Source organism: Oncorhynchus clarkii, chromosome 2, assembly GCF_045791955.1.
Source record: "Oncorhynchus clarkii lewisi isolate Uvic-CL-2024 chromosome 2, UVic_Ocla_1.0, whole genome shotgun sequence".
Lineage (NCBI taxonomy): Eukaryota > Metazoa > Chordata > Actinopteri > Salmoniformes > Salmonidae > Oncorhynchus > Oncorhynchus clarkii.
Window position 1 is genome coordinate 8,516,158 of NC_092148.1, and position 18,523 is coordinate 8,534,680.

Sequence of the window (18,523 nt, forward strand, 5' to 3'; positions counted from 1 at the left end):
ACTTAATTTAAAAATTGTCTGGAGACTCAGGTAAGAACCAGGCAGCCCTCTCTGTGAGAGGGGCGTTTCCTGACAAAGTAAACATTGGCGTCACCCTGCACCACTCACTAATCACCATGTCAACAGCTGGTAATGAACCACCTGCCTTCCCACTTACCTACACACACACACACACACACACACACAAACCCACTGTATACAGTGCACACATTAAGTAGAGGACACTACCAACAGTCTGGCAAAAGTAGCTGGCCTTCGCTTGTTATTAACTATACACCACACACACACACTAAGAATATTAGATAGTGGGAGTGAATGGACTGACCTCTGATCTGTTTCTTTATGGGCTTGGACACATCCAGCCAGTGCTGCAAGAGACACAAAGAAGTGGACAACAGAATGTTATACATACGAGGGGTTACAACCATCCCAGCTCTGCAGATTGTGCTGTGAAGAGACAGAATCCTTAGAGCACTTGTTTTGGTACTGTCCATATGTAGCTTGTTGTTGGCCGCAGGTCCAGGAATGGCACAAGAATTGCAACATTTACCTGCAGCTAACACTTCAAAATTGCACTGCTGGGTGATCTGAAAAGTCATAATCAATTAATCAATAATATAACACCTTTGTCAAACTTGTTTCTTTCATTTACAATCTGTAGAAACTATGAGAATAGAATGGTTCAGAACTTTTGTGAAACATCACAGCTGAAAAATAAATGGCAAATAGAAATCAAAACAGGATTGTGGTCAGAGACAGATGGGATGGCTTCAGAGAATGTATTTATTAACCCTTATTTTACCAGGTAAGTTGACTGAGAACACATTCTCATTAACAGCAACGACCTGGGGAATAGTTACAGGGAAGAGGAATGAGCCAATTGTAAGCTGGGGATGATTAGGTGGCCATGATGGTATGAGGGCCAGATTGGGAATTTATCCAGGACACCGGGGTTAACACGCCTACTCTTACAATACGTGCCATGGGATCTTTATTGACCACAGAGAGTCAGGACACTCTTAACTTCCCAGGACACCCTACACAGGGCAATGTCCTCAATCACTGCCCTAGGGAATTGGGATATATATATTTATTTTTAGACCAGAAGAAAGGGTGCCTCCTATTGGCCCTCCAACACCACTTTCAGCAGCATCTGGTCTCCCATCCAGGACCAACACTGCTTAGGTACAGAAGCAGGCCAGCAGTGGGATGCAGGGTGTTATGCTGCTGGCCAGATGGGAGGGGTTCAGAGATAGATGGGCGGGGTTCAGAGATAGATGGGAGGGCTTCAGAGATAGATGGGAGGGCTTCAGAGATAGATGGGAGGGCTTCAGAGATAGATGGGAGGGCTTCAGAGATAGATGGGAGGGCTTCAGAGATAGATGGGAGGGCTTCAGAGATAGATGGGAGGGCTTCAGAGATAGATGGGAGGGCTTCAGAGATAGATGGGAGGGCTTCAGAGATAGATGGGAGGGCTTCAGAGATAGATGGGAGGGCTTCAGAGATAGATGGGAGGGCTTCAGAGATAGATGGGAGGGCTTCAGAGATAGATGGGAGGGCTTCAGAGATAGATGGGAGGGCTTCAGAGATAGATGGGAGGGCTTCAGAGATAGATGGGAGGGCTTCAGAGATAGATGGGAGGGCTTCAGAGATAGATGGGAGGGCTTCAGAGATAGATGGGAGGGCTTCAGAGATAGATGGGAGGGCTTCAGAGATAGATGGGAGGGTGGGAGTGGAGAGTGGAGCTGAAGGCTGAGACTCAAAACAAACAAAAGATGACTATTGTAAAATACATTGTGTCCGTAATATGTATAAACTGGAAGTAGAAGCCTAAGTGTTGTTGTCCATTAGTTTACTCCAATTAGGGGAGGGGTGGTAGAGGAAAATAATAAAGGACAATATAAAACGTGTATGGGGGATTGGAAATGATGCAGACAATTACATTGATAGAACCCACAATCTATCTGCAATACTAAAGCTGATCTACCCCATAGAATAAAAAGTAGAGAGAGAGAGACAGCGACAGGCAGAGAGACAGCGACAGGCAGAGACAGACATAATATGATGGAGAGAGACACAGAGAATATGACAGATAGCTGGAGCGTCAGATCAATCATTTTAACACCACACTGTGATTGATTTAACTAGTGTCATTACATCATAGGGAATCCCCTCAGCAATGGCAGGTTGTGGTGTGTGTGTTCAGAGGCTTTATGTATATCTACTCACTGAGACTTGTTCTGGGTCCATGAACTGCAGTCCAAAGTAGTCAGCCTCCACCAGGTCCAGATGATACCTGATCTGGTCAAACAGCTCCTGGCCCTTTGACCTTTTCTATTAAAACACACACATGTATTATAGTCACAATAGGGAGGCTGGAGAATAAACAGCCTAGACCTTGTGAGTGGATATGGAGCAGAATGACAGAGTGTGGGTCATTACTAGGGACTGCATCTGGGGCAGAACCAGAGGGAGAAGACCTGAGGGAGAAGACCTGAGGGAGAAGACCTGAGGGAGAAGACCTGAGGGAGAAGACCTGAGGGAGAAGCCATAATTCAGGCATTTGTCTTTGAAACACCTACAATCCATAGGGCTCTTGAGATGAACACCCACCAAGATACAATTTCTTTAACTACTAAAAAGCTGCACCCCTCAAAGTGTGTTTTTAAAAGAGAGAGGATAACCTTGTACTTTGTTCCCTGATAACAAGTATGAACCTGCCAACATGTGTGTGTGGTTATGGAGTGGGAGGTCACAATAAATAAACTCTTGCCCTTCCTGTTCCTCTCCAGCTCTTGTCAAAGCACAGCACAACAAAACACACACACTCCCAAACCAGCCCCTACCAAAAGCACTTTCCCTAGACAGACTTTCCCCCTAGATATTATCCCCAAAGCTCCTGTGTAGATCTGGATTAGACAGCAGGTGCAAGTAAAAATGGGACAAAGTCCACCAAGCCTATAAGAAGGCATAAAAGGTGAACACCATAGTGTTAGTACCCATCAAATCATCTCTAGATGAGTGTTTAGGGGGTAGTGTCTAGCTGAAAGTGCCTAGGGGCATAGCACTGGGGTGTTGAGGGTGCTACAGCACCCCCTGATAAATCACAAGAAAAACATTTTAAATACCTAATATTTTTTCACAAAATGAAATGTAGTGCCCTTGGCCTTTATTAGTCCTGTATGAGCACCCCCACCCCTAAACATCTTCCCCTGGGGAGCAGGCCCTAGCAGGTCGATTTTGGATGAAGACAAGAGTTCAATTAAATTCATTTCAACTCAATACACCTGTAGATGAATCCCCGAGGGAAGATTCAGCAGTCATGTTCAGGCTTGTTCCTGTTAGAGCGCTATATAGACTCTGGTTTCAGTCAGCTGACGTCTGGTGGCCGTTAGCATGAGCTAGTTCTAATTAACAAGAGAACACAAAGGAAATAGTCCCTACATACACAAGCCTGTATTCTCTAAGGCAAAGTTACAGCCTACTGTTTGGATTGGATTGCATGTGATATTACTGAATGTACTGTTTAGTTCTGATGAGGATGCTTTCCACACACTGCAAGAAATCATCTCCGGAGTCAAACTTCATAAAGCACATTAACTACACCATGGCTCCACGCACCTGCAGCTCAACAATTTACATCTTCACAAACAGTGAATTGCTCTCATGTTCTGATGTATTGTCTATTTGCCAGATAATTTTTTGCCTGATACAAATCAAACGTATTATCATAACGATAAACTACTAGCATCTCTACTGTAACATTAGGTCATAGGTTCTCCATCTATGACCATTGATTCCCTCAGCAGTCTGACTTCCTGTATGTATTCAAAAGGTGACGCATGAGACGGCTTCACTGACCACGATGACACACGCACAAACTCAACCTTTAAGATAGGAGTTTTAATACAACATGACACACATGTCTACGTCTCCCCTGGACACACACACTCTGTCACAGCGCCATGAGATAAATCACATCACTCCCACAAAGACAAGAGAGAGAGACAGAAAACTGAGGATGGCGGGAAGGAGGCAGAGAGGCAGGGAGATGGGCAGAGAGGGAGGGAGATGGGCAGAGAGGGAGGGAGGTTTCTCTGAGGTAGGCAGCTTCCTGCCAACAGTCAGAATGGGGAAGTAATGTGGTGAATTGGCTAATCACAACACCATCTGTAGCCCTACCCCTAACTGCACAGAACACACACAATGACAGGTGTTAAAACTCCATGGTGCTGAATGACCTAAACCATAGAAGAAGTCACTTTATATTCTGTTGAGAGAAATATGTCTGAAAATAATATGGAGACACCACACACACACACACACACACACACTCACTGGAATATCCACGTTAACGTCCGAACCATCCAGCAGCAGCACTCGGCAGGTCATTGCATCCTTGTCGGTCCCAGCCGCCGGGATGTGCACGGCCGCTCCCCCTGTCACCACGGCGGGCGCGTGGACGACCTGCTGTTGGTGCGCGAGGAGCGCGGGGTTCGCGGTTCCCCCTCTTCCTTTCCCGTCCCGTTCGTCCGCTGTCTGAAACCGTCGGCGCGAGCGATGGCTAAACGTCCGGCGTAGGAAGCCCATCATCTTTCCAATTGTTAATTCTACCCACAGCGCGAGCACCGTGTTCGGTGTCCACGGGGAGGCTTACTACACGGAAACAATGTGTGTGGCGTTTGTCCCACTGCCACCACCCCAGGGCGAAGAGTCCCTCACCGCAGGCACGGAGGCTTCAGGCTGCCGCTGAATCCTGAAATTCGGCAGCCGTGGGGATCACCAGCAGCATACTTGAGCAGGACCCGACAATTCGGCATTAAAAAAAGCAACCAGTTGAATTTCCCAATAATTTATTCTGTTTCAATAGTGAACTCACTCAACGAAGCACACACCCCCCCTCTTCGTCTCCTCTCACCGTTTGTCCCCGCTCGCGCACCTGCTGTTGCACAGATTCTGAAATCCTGGAGAAATCTCGAGCAGCTCCGCAGCGGGCGTCCCTATAGTCTCACATACCGAGGAATGAGGTTACAATCTCCCGGGACGCGTTTACCCAAACCCGTGGCCGGTATTATTTAATCCTCTCACGAAGAACCGAAACTGCTCCACCTCACAGGTAAATCAACCAGAGAAACTGGACAAACAGCATGCTTTGCGCCTGCGTAAAAACAACGCAGAACAAACTTTTTTTTAAATATTGGGGCCAGGCTGTGTCAGCGAAGCAGCGCTCCCTGCCGGCCAGAGGCGACACCACGGTCAGCGCGGTGGAGGACAAACAAGAGGGACAATGTAATGTTGAGGACAAGCAAAAAAAATAATGCAATTTCAGAACAAACCGGTAGGATTATGGTTTAGCCGAGGGATTCAAGCAGAAAGAAACACACACACCTGTGAAAGTGCAGAGTTCACCTCTCCTAAAACAAATATATTAATTTGACTAACTCCGGATATCTGCCTGCTATGGTTGTTTAGTAGTAATGGCTACTCTGCCCCTCACATCTTTCTATGATATCAGTAGAATGTACAACATGGTCTGGGACTTATGTTGACACTGAACTGGAGCGTGCGTCTAAGGCAGGTCACAGGAATGTGTTTAAATGGGGTCTAACTGCACTGCAGCCTGTAGGACTCGACTCCTACAATGTTTTGATATGTGCAGGTGACTCCACAGACCACAAATATACATGAAAATGGACCAGGAACTGATATCACATCTTTCATCTGTAAAATTCACTCTGAGAATGTAAGATACGATCAACTGACTTTTACCCCGTCAACAAACAGACAAAGAGCTCCAAGTAGATGTCAGTGTGTTTATTCAGTGTGTCAATAATTTAGGGAAGGTGGGATCGGGGGTAGTGTGTGGTGGCTCTGGCAGTGTTCATCTCTACTGTGAATCCACCGAAAGCCTCAACACTCTCGCAACAATACAGACAGACCAGTCAATCTCTCTAGTCTAGAAAATGCCTAGTTCTATAGCCTCCACTCAGGAGGAACTAGCCGCGGGCCACCATTAGGAAGGCTATATAGCCTCCACTCAGGAGGAACTAGCCGCGGGCCACCATTAGGAAGGCTATATAGCCTCCACTCAATAGGAACTAGCCACGGGCCGCTATATAGCCTCCACTCAGGAGGAACTAGCCGCGGGCCACCATTAGGAAGGCTATATAGCCTCCACTCAGGAGGAACTAGCCGCGGGCCACCATTAGGAAGGCTATATAGCCTCCACTCAGGAGGAACTAGCCGCGGGCCACCATTAGGAAGGCTATATAGCCTCCACTCAGGAGGAACTAGCCGCGGGCCACCATTAGGAAGGCTATATAGCCTCCACTCAGGAGGAACTAGCTGCGGGCCACCATTAGGAAGGCTATATAGCCTCCACTCAGGAGGAACTAGCCGCGGGCCACCATTAGGAAGGCTATATAGCCTCCACTCAGGAGGAACTAGCCGCGGGCCACCATTAGGAAGGCTATATAGCCTCCACTCAGGAGGAACTAGCCGAGGGCCACCATTAGGAAGGCTATATAGCCTCCACTCAATAGGAACTAGCCACAGGCCACCATTAGGAAGGCTATATGGCCTCCACTCAGGAGGAACTAGCCGAGGGCCACCATTAGGAAGGCTATATAGCCTCCACTCAGGAGGAACTAGCCGAGGGCCACCATTAGGAAGGCTATATAGCCTCCACTCAGGAGGAACTAGCCAAGGGCCACCATTAGGAAGGCTATATAGCCTCCACTCAGGAGGAACTAGCCACAGGCCACCATTAGGAAGGCTATATAGCCTCCACTCAGGAGGAACTAGCTGAGGGCCACCATTAGGAAGGCTATATAGCCTCCACTCAGGAGGAACTAGCCGAGGGCCACCATTAGGAAGGCTATATAGCCTCCACTCAGGAGGAACTGAGATACAGTCTTCAGTCACTCATACAGTAGCACTTTGGTCCAGAGAATTACAAAAAACAAAAAAAATACCTTTGCAGTACATGGTCCTTCCTGCTAGCGGTGTTCTATGGCTAACATAAGGATAGGACTAGCTGAGCACATTTGACACTATGGCTCATTATGTGCTGTAGCAACAGAAGGCAAGCCATTGCCAAGCACTTAAGGCTAGTGGAGTGCTATGGCTCTCTAAGGCTACAGCCTAGCGGTCCTCTTCTCCTGTTAGCCTAGCGCAGGGGCTAGCAGTACTTTTCTCCTGTTAGCCTAGCATTGTGGATAGCTGTCCCCCCACCTCCTGTTAGCCTAGCATTGTGGATAGCTGTCCCCCCATCCTCCTGTTAATGGTCCATTAGCAGTGCTGAGGGTGGTGCTGCAGAATGCTCTCCTCTCGCTCTCTGTAGACACGCAGGATGGCCTCACACATAAACCGGAACTGACACTTGAACACAAAAACAGTCCAGTCACATACAAACATACCAAAGGAAGTTGCAGACATAGTCATTAGGGTTTCAATGCTGATCTTGAGAGGAGAGTATCTAATGGTTAGACGTATAGGCGTGTGTGTACCGTGGTCTGGATCATCATGGCCCTCTGGTCTCGGAGCGTCCTGATGATGTCCAGAGGGAACACAGGTCGACCGCTCTCCAACAGCGACAACGCTGTCTCCATGGTAATGAGAACACCTGTACGCCCAATCCCTGCGCTGCAATTACATCAACAACATACATGAGGTGTTATAAATCTTGTAACCCTAGTGTGTGTGTGTGTGTGTGTGTACCTGCAGTGCACCATAAGTGGTGTGTCTCCTGTCCTCCTCTCTCTAACAGAGGTGATGAACAGCAGGAAGTCTGAGGGGTCATCAGGTACACCATGGTCTGGCCATGCTACATACTGCAGGTGGGTCACCGAACGCTCCTCTCCCAGCTGGAAACACACACACACACACACACACACACACACACAGGATAAACAGATGGAAAACAGCTGAGAGAACACACCCCCCCCAACCCCCCATCTGTCTCTCATTAAAGATATTTTCATAAATTAACTTGGATATGTGATGATTGTAATGGGAGAGATGGATGAGATGTGAGGAGAGAGAAACTGAAAAGTATAGGGTGTGGTAACTCGTTAGTTACTGTGATGAAGGAGAGGTGGAGGAGGGATAGAGGAGGAGAGTAGAGGGAGAGGAAAGATGAGATGGAGGAGGGATAGAGGAAAAGAGTAGAGGGAGAGATGGAGGAGGAATGTGTTGTCCAGCCTGTGGTCCATGCATGGTTTAACTGACAGCCAGAGGAACAGATGGGTCTGCACAGCAGTGTAGTGTTGTGTGTACTCTTTAGCAGGCTATTATTGTAAAGGAGAACATGTTCTATATTAACCTCTGTGTTGTAAAGGTAAATAAACACAAAGCCAATGGAAGCAGAAACACGTGGAGCTGGATGGGGATAGTTTGGTCAATGTTTCCTGTGGAGAACACACACACACACCTGTTATGTGAGCCAGGTCATGTTTTTGTGTTACCTGTGTGTGTGTGAGGGTGAACTGGCGTGTGACGTAGGCCAGGTTGCATTCCTCAGAGTGGCAGCTGACCCTCAGGTACCCATAATCCCTCACTTCAGGAGGGTGTGGCCAGTACTGGTGGCACTTAGTCTGAAATACACACACATACATACAAACACACATGATTGATTTTGACATTCATTAATATTTATTTACTATAGAGGCTGTAATCTTTAAGCTCTGAGAAATGTTATTTTACTGAGCTGTGTTTCATATTTCTGAGTCAGTGCTTCACTCACTATGTTCTCCCAAACATCTCAGGACATTCTCAGGGCCAGTACTTGTATTACATCAGGAGATGAGTGGAAACTGACTGTCAGCATGAATGTATGTGTATGTGTGTGCGTGCGTGCGTGCGATAAACCAGGGCACTTGTGGAATATCAGCAAGACAATCAATCAGTGAGAGCTTCAGGTTACCAAGCAACAGGCAGGCAAAGACGCAGACAGCGACTCACAATGAGCCTGGGACCTTGGTAAACCTGTGTGTGCTGTACCCATTCTCATTCACTAAATGTGTTTCACTCTTTGAAAGAGAGAGGGTCCGTGTGCATACCCTTCCTCTCTCGGTGAGTGTGGTGAGCATGATGATGGTGTGTGTGTGTTGCTCCCACACACTCTGCCAGAAGTGAGTGCAGGTCTGAGGCAGCGGTCCTTGAGCTGCAATGTAGCGCAGACACACACCAGACCCTGGGGGCATCACCTGAGACACACACACACAGCATGACTATACACAAACCAACAAGGACAACACACACACAGCATCACTATACACAAACAAGCCAACAAAGACAACACTAAACACAGTGTGTACTGACCGTGATGTGGCTTGCATTGATGTAGTCCTCTTGGTCCTGAAGTACCACTCTGGAGATGTCATCTGACAGAACAAAGAATTAGAGATGGAGTCAGAACCAGGGCCCTCCAGACCCACCCAAACCACCTTACCAGCTCAACAAACAAAGCACCAGTGTCCTGTCCTCCAGCTCCACAGATTCAGGACATTAGGGAAGATGGGTACACTGGCATGTCGAGTCGCTCCTACTAGGACACACAGTGTGGGAGATGGTGTGTGTACTCACAGGGCAGCACGTCCTTGTATCTGTTCTTGTCTGTGTTCTCAGGGAGACGAGCGCAGGCTACTGACAGGCCAGGCTTCCTCATGTACAGGTTCTACAACACACACATCACCACCATCACTCACCATGTTCTTCTGTCTGGATTGTCAACAGCAGGTCTTATTGACAAGTTATTCCCAAAGTGCATCTGTTACATTTAACACAGAAGCAAGTCCCTTTCATAGTGTTGTTGTATAACTAAAACACACCTCGAAGTGGAAGGTGAGAGTGCCTGTCTGGATTCCCCTCTCCAGTTGTTTCATGGACTCTTCAAGTGTCTGGCCTTGTTCTGATTGGCCAGGCAGAAGCAGTGTATCACTGTGTGATTGGCCAGTCAGAGACAGGGCAGAGGGAAACTGCAGCAGGGGGGCCACACGCCCTGGACCTAAGCACACACACACACACAGTGTGTTACCTGCATCAGTGTCTGATTAGCAGGCCCACTCTCTTGCTCTCTCTAGTGTGTGTTACCTTTGCGTCGTATAAGCAGAGCCAGTTCTCTGGAGTGGGACTCTCTGCTGGCTCTTATAAACATGACCACCTGGTCATGCGTGTGTTCAGAGATGTCGCGACCGTTGATCAGCACGACCTGGTCACCTTCCAACAACCTTGGCTCAACCCGCCCCGCCTACAATCAATTCATCAACAAGTCAAATCACATTGGATTAATCTAAAGTACTGTTTACAAATGCATTATCTACACAGGCAAACCAGAACACACTTACAGGGGAGTCAGGGTTGACCTGGGATATGGCCAGGGACATCTTCTGGTCCACGCCACCCTGAGAAGAGGAACAGTCAGGGATACAGGAATGGTACTGCATGTAAGAGAGTAGGTGTGTGATTAATTGAAGGGGAGACTCACTTTGACATTGAAACCAAACTTTCCATCGTGATCAGGAGCGAGACGCACCAATAGCAGGTCGCCATCACCAAGAGCACGCTGCAACACACACAGAGTTGACTGAGTCTGGCACACACAGATGAGATACTTTATCACAAATATTGGATCACTCCCTTGTCTGTCTGGGTAACTGACCTTGTCCCGGTAGTGAGAGGTGGCCTTAATGTCTTCCTCTCCTGTGCTGATGTCATCAACCTGCGACCATCCACCTCCTTGGCTGTGAGTGCCAGAAACACTGTGATAGATACTGTGTTCAGAACTGACTCCAACATGAGAATGTACTTTACACTGATACACACACGGTATGAAATTGTGTGTGTGTGTGTGTCTGACCTGTGTGTAGGCGTGCCCTCCTGGCTGCCCCTGCTGCTGCTGAGGGAGACCCTGTAGGTGTAAAAGACATCCTCCCCCTCCGACATGTCGCGCAGGTCATTGTTCAGCTCCACTGAGGAGGGGCGGGGTTTAAGGGCGCCATGACGCACACGAGGACTCCGCCTAACAGAGAGAGAGAGAGAAGGTACAATGAAGTTACCCCTAGTCACAGCTACCCCTTACATGGTATCTCCTGCTGTAGCAGTGTGTGAGGCTGTAGTGTCGGTAGTACCAGTTAGGTGTGAGCGGGGGGGATCGGGAAGGTAGGCTCTTGGTCTCCAGGTGTTCTGACGAGGTGGATCCCCTCAGAGCTGGGTTCCACTCCATCCCACCCATCACTTTCTTACACACTGGACCACTGCAGAGGAGACAAGAGTGTGTGTGTGTGTGCAGATGAGTAAAAGAAAGACAGAAAGATAGTGTGTATGATGTGTGTGTGTGTGTGTGTGTGCGCTTGCCTGTCTGTTTTAGTGTTGCCCAAGGCCCAGTGTTGTGAGAGCAGCTTGTTGTGTATCTGGGTTTCCAGGTTGGTGTGGTGTGGGCTACGGGTTGCCAGGTTGGTGTGGAAGAAGCAGTGATGGTCCACACATGACCTCCACAGGTTCTTACAGGCCCTGGGGCACGGCAGGACCAGGCTCACCACACAGTCCTGCGTCTCCCCCTGGAACACACACACAGGTTATGAAGACAACACTAAGGTCAGCCAATAGGAGAGCAGGACACAATTTTGAGCCAATCAGGACTCACATGTTTGCGTCTGAGCTGCATAAGGAATCGTTTCCTCTTGAAGGATATCTTGATGATGTTCACCCTGCAGGAGACAATACCCACTCAGGGTGTGTATTTGCGTGTGGTGTGTGTATGTGTCTGATCAGAAGTCCAGGTGCTCACCAGGGGAAGAAACTGGAGCAAATCATGTTACAGAAGATAGCCACGCCCCCTGAGGCCAATCCCACCAATAGAGGGGAACTGTCAGAGTCCTGAGAGAAAGAAAGAGATGGAAACATGAGAGGGAGAAGAGGGAAGACGAGGGCGAGTCAGAGGGAGACATATGGAGGTACTTACCATGGCAGTGTGTAGCTCCACTCCATACATCTCCAGAGTTCTTGCTGTGTTGAGAAAACACAGCTCTGCCTCACTCTGCTTCAGCCCCCTGAAACAGCCCATGAGTAGGATAGGTTGGTATCAGCATTATGCTAACAGCTCCACCATGTCCTCTAGTAGGATAAGGGGGTGCTGTACACGTGCCTGGTGTGGGTGTGTACCTGTGCCCTGGGTACAGAGCCTCCACTCTAGACAGGAAGTCATCATCCTGCTCCGGGAGGAAGTGGCTTTTGGACAGGTAACCAGGGAGAAGGTCTGGGGAGTAGTCACCTAGCTCAGCTACAACACAGAGAGAGAAAGAGCGAGAAGGGGTGAGAGAGAGCAAGAGAAGGGGTGAGAGAGAGCAAGAGAAGGGGTGAAACAGAGAGAGAGGGGGGGTGAAACAGATTATGTTAAACCCCCAGACAGACAACACACTAAAAAGACCAAAGAAGAGTGTAACTTACACTGCACAGCATAGGAGGCCAGTACTACAGCTGCACTCAGAGGACACTTCAACCTGCAGGACACACACACACTTTCTCAATGTAAAGTCACATTGTTTACACCACTAGGTGGAGTAAGAGGGAATGCACGTGTAGGTGGAAGCTCGTAGTGTCTGACCTGCCCTCTCTGATGTCACTCCTGATCTGGAGGAAGTACATATGTCTGAAGACACACAGGACAGTAGAGGAGACATTATCTAAATCACACATGTACAGTACAAGCTAATGACACACACTCTCTCAGCAGTCTACAGGTACACACAGACACTCTACATAGTCTACAGGTACACACACACTCTCTCTCTCTCAACAGCCTACAGGTACACACAGACACTCTACATAGTCTACAGGTGCACACACACACACACAGGGGCTCTGAACCCAGGTCTCCCATAGGAGAACCCAACCTCTTGACCATTAGACCAAGAGGAAATTCCCTATTGGGCCAAAGGTTCCAGTGAATTTGAAGTGTCAGGCAGGGCTACCTCATCACGAGGCCATGATCTCTCCTGATGTCCATACCTGGTCTGGTCATGCTGTAGCGAGTTGGGGTCTGAGATGAAGAATCGGACTCGGAGGGTCAGGTAGAATGGAGAGACAACTCCTGTAGGACAGAGACGCTGTTAGACACAGCCCAATGACCTCTGACCTTAATAATCCGTCACCCCTGACCTTAATATGACCCCCACAATCCTTCCACAGAATTCAATCTTATATTTATCATTTATCAAAATGCACACTGGACTAAACAATAGGGCGTCACTGGGCTCAGGCTAAACAGTAGGGCGTCACTGGGCTAAACAGTAGGGCGTCACTGGGCTAAACAATAGGGCGTCACTGGGCTAAACAGTAGGGCGTCACTGGGCTAAACAGTAGGGCGTCACTGGGCTAAACAGTAGGGCGTCACTGGGCTCAGGCTAAACAGTAGGGCGTCACTGGGCTAAACAGTAGGGCGTCACTGGGCTCAGGCTAAACAGTAGGGCGTCACTGGGCTCAGGCTAAACAGTAGGGCGTCACTGGGCTAAACAGTAGGGTGTCACTGGGCTAAACAGTAGGGCGTCACTGGGCTCAGGCTAAACAGTAGGGCGTCACTGGGCTAAACAGTAGGGCGTCACTGGGCTAAACAGTAGGGCGTCACTGGGCTAAACAGTAGGGCGTCACTGGGCTAAACAGTAGGGCGTCACTGGGCTAAACAGTAGGGCGTCACTGGGCTAAACAGTAGGGCGTCACTGGGCTAAACAGTAGGGCGTCACTGGGCTAAACAGTAGGGCGTCACTGGGCTAAACAGTAGGGCGTCACTGGGCTAAACAGTAGGGCGTCACTGGGCTAAACAGTAGGGCGTCACTGGGCTCAGGCTAAACAGTAGGGCGTCACTGGGCTAAACAGTAGGGCGTCACTGGGCTCAGGCTAAACAGTAGGGCGTCACTGGGCTCAGGCTAAACAGTAGGGCGTCACTGGGCTCAGGCTAAACAGTAGGGCGTCACTGGGCTAAACAGTAGGGCGTCACTGGGCTAAACAGTAGGGCGTCACTGGGCTCAGGATAAACAGTAGGGCGTCACTGGGCTCAGGATAAACAGTAGGGCGTCACTGGGTTCAGGATAAACAGTAGGGCGTCACTGGGTTCAGGCTAAACAGTAGGGCGTCACTGGGCTCAGGCTAAACAGTAGGGCGTCACTAGGCTCAGGCTAAACAGTAGGGCGTCACTGGGCTCAGGCTAAACAGTAGGGCGTCACTGGCCTCAGGCTAAACAGTAGGGCGTCACTGGGCTCAGGCTAAACAGTAGGGCGTCACTGGGCTCAGGCTAAGGTCTCATTTAGTTTTTCTTACCTTTCAGCTGCTTCTTCAGTGGTTTGTTGGCCTCCAGCCACCTCTGCAAGACAAACTATGTTAATCAAAGACATGATGCTACATTCACCATCTGTTGTGTGCGTTTTAGAGTATTCACTAAGTGTGTGTGTGTAGCTACTCACAAAAGAGTGTGTTTGAGCTGTGTTAGTGTAGCTACTCACAGGAGAGTGTGTTTGAGTGACGATGGTGGTGTTGGAGTCTCGTAGCTGCAGACTGAAGAAGTGTCTCTCCAACAGACCCAGCTGGTTACACACCTGCTCCAGCAAAACCTCACCTGCATCCTGCTTCTGAGAGACGCAAAACACACCTTATACCGGGAGTCAGTCAGTGTGTGTGTGTGTGTGTGTGATATTGCAGTACAGTGTGTTTTGGTAAAGCTTTTCTAGTGAGTGTGTTCTCCAGGTCAAGGTTGTGTGTTGAGATCATTAGGAAGCTGAGATCTGAGTCTCCCGGTCTATCATTAGGAAGCTGAGATCTGTGTCTCCCAGTCTATCATTAGGAAGCTGAGATCTGAGTCTCCTGGTCTATCATTAGGAAGCTGAGATCTGAGTCTCCCAGTCTATCATTCCCACTCTACTCAGGACTGTGTGTACTCACGTTGACTGTAAAGGTCTGGATAGTGTTGTCCAGTAGTTGAACCAAACAGAGTAGATCAGGTTTGGGCATGTCTGTTACCGCGGGTTACTCAACCTCTTACAAACACACGTCTATCAGAGTCCAAAATGTCCCCGCACAGCAGTATTCTAGAATATTGGACCATTGGCTTTCATACTTTTCTAATTCTCAATGCGGCTCAACCTATTTCTCCAACTGTCAACACATTCAAATCAATAGAGGGATGAGTATGTGGAGCCGCATTGGTTGGGAATGTTGGGGAGGTACCCGTTATGGCTGTGTGTTCCCCCCTGCAGACAGTGGTCTCAGAGCCGCGTTGGTTGGGAATGTTGGGGAGGTACCCGTTATGGCTGTGTGTTCCCCCCTGCAGACAGTGGTCTCAGAGCCGCGTTGGTTGGGAATGTACCCGTTATGGCTGTGTGTTCCCCCCTGTAGACAGTGGTCTCAGAGCCGCGTTGGTTGGGAATGTTGGGGAGGTAACCGTTATGGCTGTGTGTTCCCCCCTGTAGACAGTGGTCTCAGAGCCGCGTTGGTTGGGAATGTTGGGGAGGTACCCGTTATGGCTGTGTGTTCCCCCCTGTAGACAGTGGTCTCAGAGCTGCGTTGGTTGGGAATGTTGGGGAGGTACCCGTTATGGCTGTGTGTTCCCCCCGCAGACAGTGGTCTCAGAGCCGCGTAGCTATGTCACAATGGGACACGGGACTGTCACGTCTCTCTGTGTCTTTGCACTCTGAATTACGCGTCACTCACTCACACACACACTGACACAACCCTCAGTCCATCTCTCCACAACCTGGGGAGAGATAACACACACACATCTTAATGAAACACCTCCAGACTCTGGAAACTGTGATGATATCTGCTCATGTAGTTTAGCCCCTCCCTAAGGATGACATCGTCTGCAGTGAACAGCCCCTTTTCTACTTCACACACACAGGCCCAGTGAGTAATATGTTGGTAATACATTATTATCTGTCCAGAGTCTGAACATGTCCTTTTTTTCCTGTTCTCTCCTCCGCCCAGTGCAGACTGCTGAATGATAAGAATGTTAAACATTGTCAGAGACAAGCTGGTGCATCCACAGGCCTAGGAACTGATCATCTACATGCACACACATGAGCTGCAGTGTTGTTTACACACCAGTTCTACTGGGCATCAACCCACGCTTTTAATAACAGCCTTGTGTGTGTGTGTGTGCTTGTTAATGTAGGCTAAGGGGAGTGGGACAGGTATTTTTGTAGGCCTCTCTCTCTCTCTCACACACACACACGTTAATGTTTGGACTCACTCTGAATACTTTGAATACATTACAGTGAGTAGAGCACGCTCTCACGCCTGATTTTCCATGATGATAATGACATTCACACCAGTTAAACTGAGCTGCCTAAACTATTTTAGGACAGAGTTTTTTGCCAAGTCTAGACTTGAGTGGGCAGTATTGGTATACAACATTTCCTATTTAAAGTGTGTCAACTAGGCCTGAGATTTGCCCCTGGTTGCATTGGCAAACTTGTTTTCAGATGAGCAACGTCATCTCGGTTATCGATTAAACTAGTGTATCGCAATGATTAACACGGAGAATAAGACAACCTCCCATATAGTATATTGGACGTTATTTGAAACATACAGCCTCGACGTGGACTTTAAACTAAGTAGGCTCTATGAACGACCAACATAAACAGCCTAATGTTATAGGTTCTTCTGCTGCTACGCTCAACATGCCATTCAGCAACTTTAACGTTACTTCACTTCAGATATCAAGTTGATCCTTGAGGATTGTTATGAGAACACAGACAATCTAGCTCGAGAAGATCAGTTAAAATACCTCAGTAGTCCTGGATTTGGGAACTTTGTCATGTCCGTTGATACTACCGCTGTTAAAAACCTTGGAACTGGGCGCGTCGCGCGGGCAGGTGGAGGTAAATATCCGGAAAGAGATATTCCCGCTGCCCCGCCTCTTCACAATGCGCGCTCCCGCCTTGATGGATGCGTGTTCTGGTCCTCAACCACCCCCGCTGTAGCCTACAGCATATCAAATTATTTCATCAGAGGAAGAAGATATCATGTCATCTGTTCACGCAGTCCTACAGAACTATAGAGTGACACTCTGATTCACCAGAACAAGGGGTGGAATATACTTTGAAAAAAAGCTCAACTTCCAGAGATGTGAAAGTGAAACTCGGTCTAGGTTCTTGGCTGGTCCGCAAAAGAGTGGAATCCCTCCGGTTTTGTTCATTGGGACTACTTTGGGAACGAATCATTCTTTCCTTCCTTCCTTGAAGGGGTAGCCTATGTTACTTATTCATAGGAGAAAACGAGTGGTGCCTCAGCATAGCTGACATAGCATAACATGTCCTGTCGTGAGGAGGCTCATCCATGGTCCAGCTCGCTTCCTCTCCTATAGTAGCGTCATCTCATTGTCTCCTCTCCTTTATCTCAATAGTCTAATGACTCCATCTCATTGTCTCATCTCCTCGTTCATCTGTACTCATCCATAAAGTCAGATATTTCCATTTTTTTCCATTCCAGGGCAGATGAAGAGAATGAAACCTGTCTAATTACATACCCAATTAAAATATGTATTTCTTATCCGATCGAGACAATCATATTACTATCAATGTACCGGTGTGTGTCCTAACAGAATATGTTGTAATCCTATGTCAAACAGCCTGTATGTCAAACAGAACCTCTCTGGAGTCCTGCTGCCATCTACAGGGAAGACGGGATACTGCTGAAACGGGTGTTTGTAATTTTCTTATAATTTTTTATTTAACTAGGCAAGTCAGTTAAGAACAAATTCTTATTTTCAATGACGGCCTAGGAACAGTGGGTTAACTGCCTGTTCAGGGGCAGAAAGACAGATTTGGACTTTGTCAGCTCGGGTCTTGAACGTTCAACCTTCCGGTTACTAGTCGAACGCTCTAACCACTAGGCTACCCTTTCAATTCGTGTCGAATTAATTTGTGTTGACAACCAGGTGAGGAGAGATCCTAACTAATCAATGGCGTTAATTGATCAATCAAGTACAAGGGAGGAGCAAAAATCCGCAGACACTCGGCCCACCAAGGACAGGGTTGGGCAAACTTTTTGGTTCAAGGGCCGCACAGATTTTTTGGAGGACCGATTTGCTTGTCAAAATCAATTTGCAGGCCAGAAAAGGGAGAGTTATTGGAAAATCTATACTGTAGGTCCATTATAATTTATATAAATACATAGTGTAGGTCCATTATAATTTATATAAATACATAGTGTAGGTCCATTATAATTTATATAAGTATATACTGTAGGTCCATTATAATTTATATAAATATATACTGTAGGTCCATTATAATTTATATAAATACATAGTGTAGGTCCATTATAATTTCAACAACATTTCTATCTTGTTTTAGACATTCAAGAGTGGCCTGGAGTGTTTTAAAATCCAATATAATCACAATATTTGTTGCCCACCCCTGTACTTTGCCCAAGAGTAGGAAAGGGCTGGCTTCTTATCCCATACCATTCTTCAGAGAATGTGCACATGCTCACTCCCCCACATGGACACTTGCTCACTCCCCCCATGGACACTTGC

The 18,523-nt window shown here is 48.0% G+C and overlaps 2 protein-coding genes across 5 annotated transcripts in view; both read right to left on the minus strand.

Moving 5' to 3' along the window:
- LOC139420497 (band 4.1-like protein 4B) overlaps positions 1-5,154 on the minus strand; it is a 60,178-nt gene extending 55,024 nt beyond the window's left edge. The window contains exons 1-3 of the mRNA XM_071170708.1: positions 4,339-5,154; positions 2,230-2,334; positions 326-368 (exon numbers count right to left, since the gene is read on the minus strand). Of these exons, the coding sequence (XP_071026809.1) occupies positions 326-368; positions 2,230-2,334; positions 4,339-4,593 (403 nt within the window). The 5' untranslated portion in view covers positions 4,594-5,154. The remainder of the gene's footprint in view (positions 1-325; positions 369-2,229; positions 2,335-4,338) is intronic.
- Positions 5,155-5,801: 647 nt separating this feature from the next.
- LOC139420478 (tyrosine-protein phosphatase non-receptor type 3-like) lies at positions 5,802-16,991 on the minus strand. 4 transcript variants are annotated; one of them, XM_071170674.1, is made up of 26 exons: positions 16,775-16,991; positions 14,932-15,742; positions 14,496-14,621; positions 14,314-14,356; positions 13,009-13,090; positions 12,605-12,649; positions 12,448-12,500; positions 12,163-12,280; positions 11,963-12,050; positions 11,789-11,877; positions 11,645-11,708; positions 11,356-11,558; positions 11,130-11,255; positions 10,859-11,020; positions 10,661-10,760; positions 10,487-10,564; positions 10,347-10,403; positions 10,093-10,249; positions 9,831-10,006; positions 9,586-9,676; positions 9,322-9,383; positions 9,060-9,206; positions 8,466-8,594; positions 7,720-7,865; positions 7,509-7,644; positions 5,802-7,380 (listed from the first exon to the last, which is right to left on the minus strand). In XM_071170674.1, the coding sequence occupies exons 2-26, from the start codon at positions 14,998-15,000 to the stop codon at positions 7,291-7,293; spliced, it is 2,637 nt and encodes an 878-aa protein (XP_071026775.1). In that variant the 5' UTR covers positions 15,001-15,742; positions 16,775-16,991; the 3' UTR covers positions 5,802-7,290. The 4 variants fall into 4 exon arrangements, with proteins under 4 accessions (XP_071026775.1, XP_071026800.1, XP_071026783.1 ...); XM_071170682.1 differs by lacking the exon at positions 16,775-16,991 and having other exon boundaries at positions 7,100-7,380; positions 10,661-10,742; positions 14,932-15,182; XM_071170699.1 differs by lacking the exons at positions 14,932-15,742; positions 16,775-16,991 and having other exon boundaries at positions 12,972-13,090.
- Between the last annotated feature and the right edge of the window lie 1,532 nt (positions 16,992-18,523).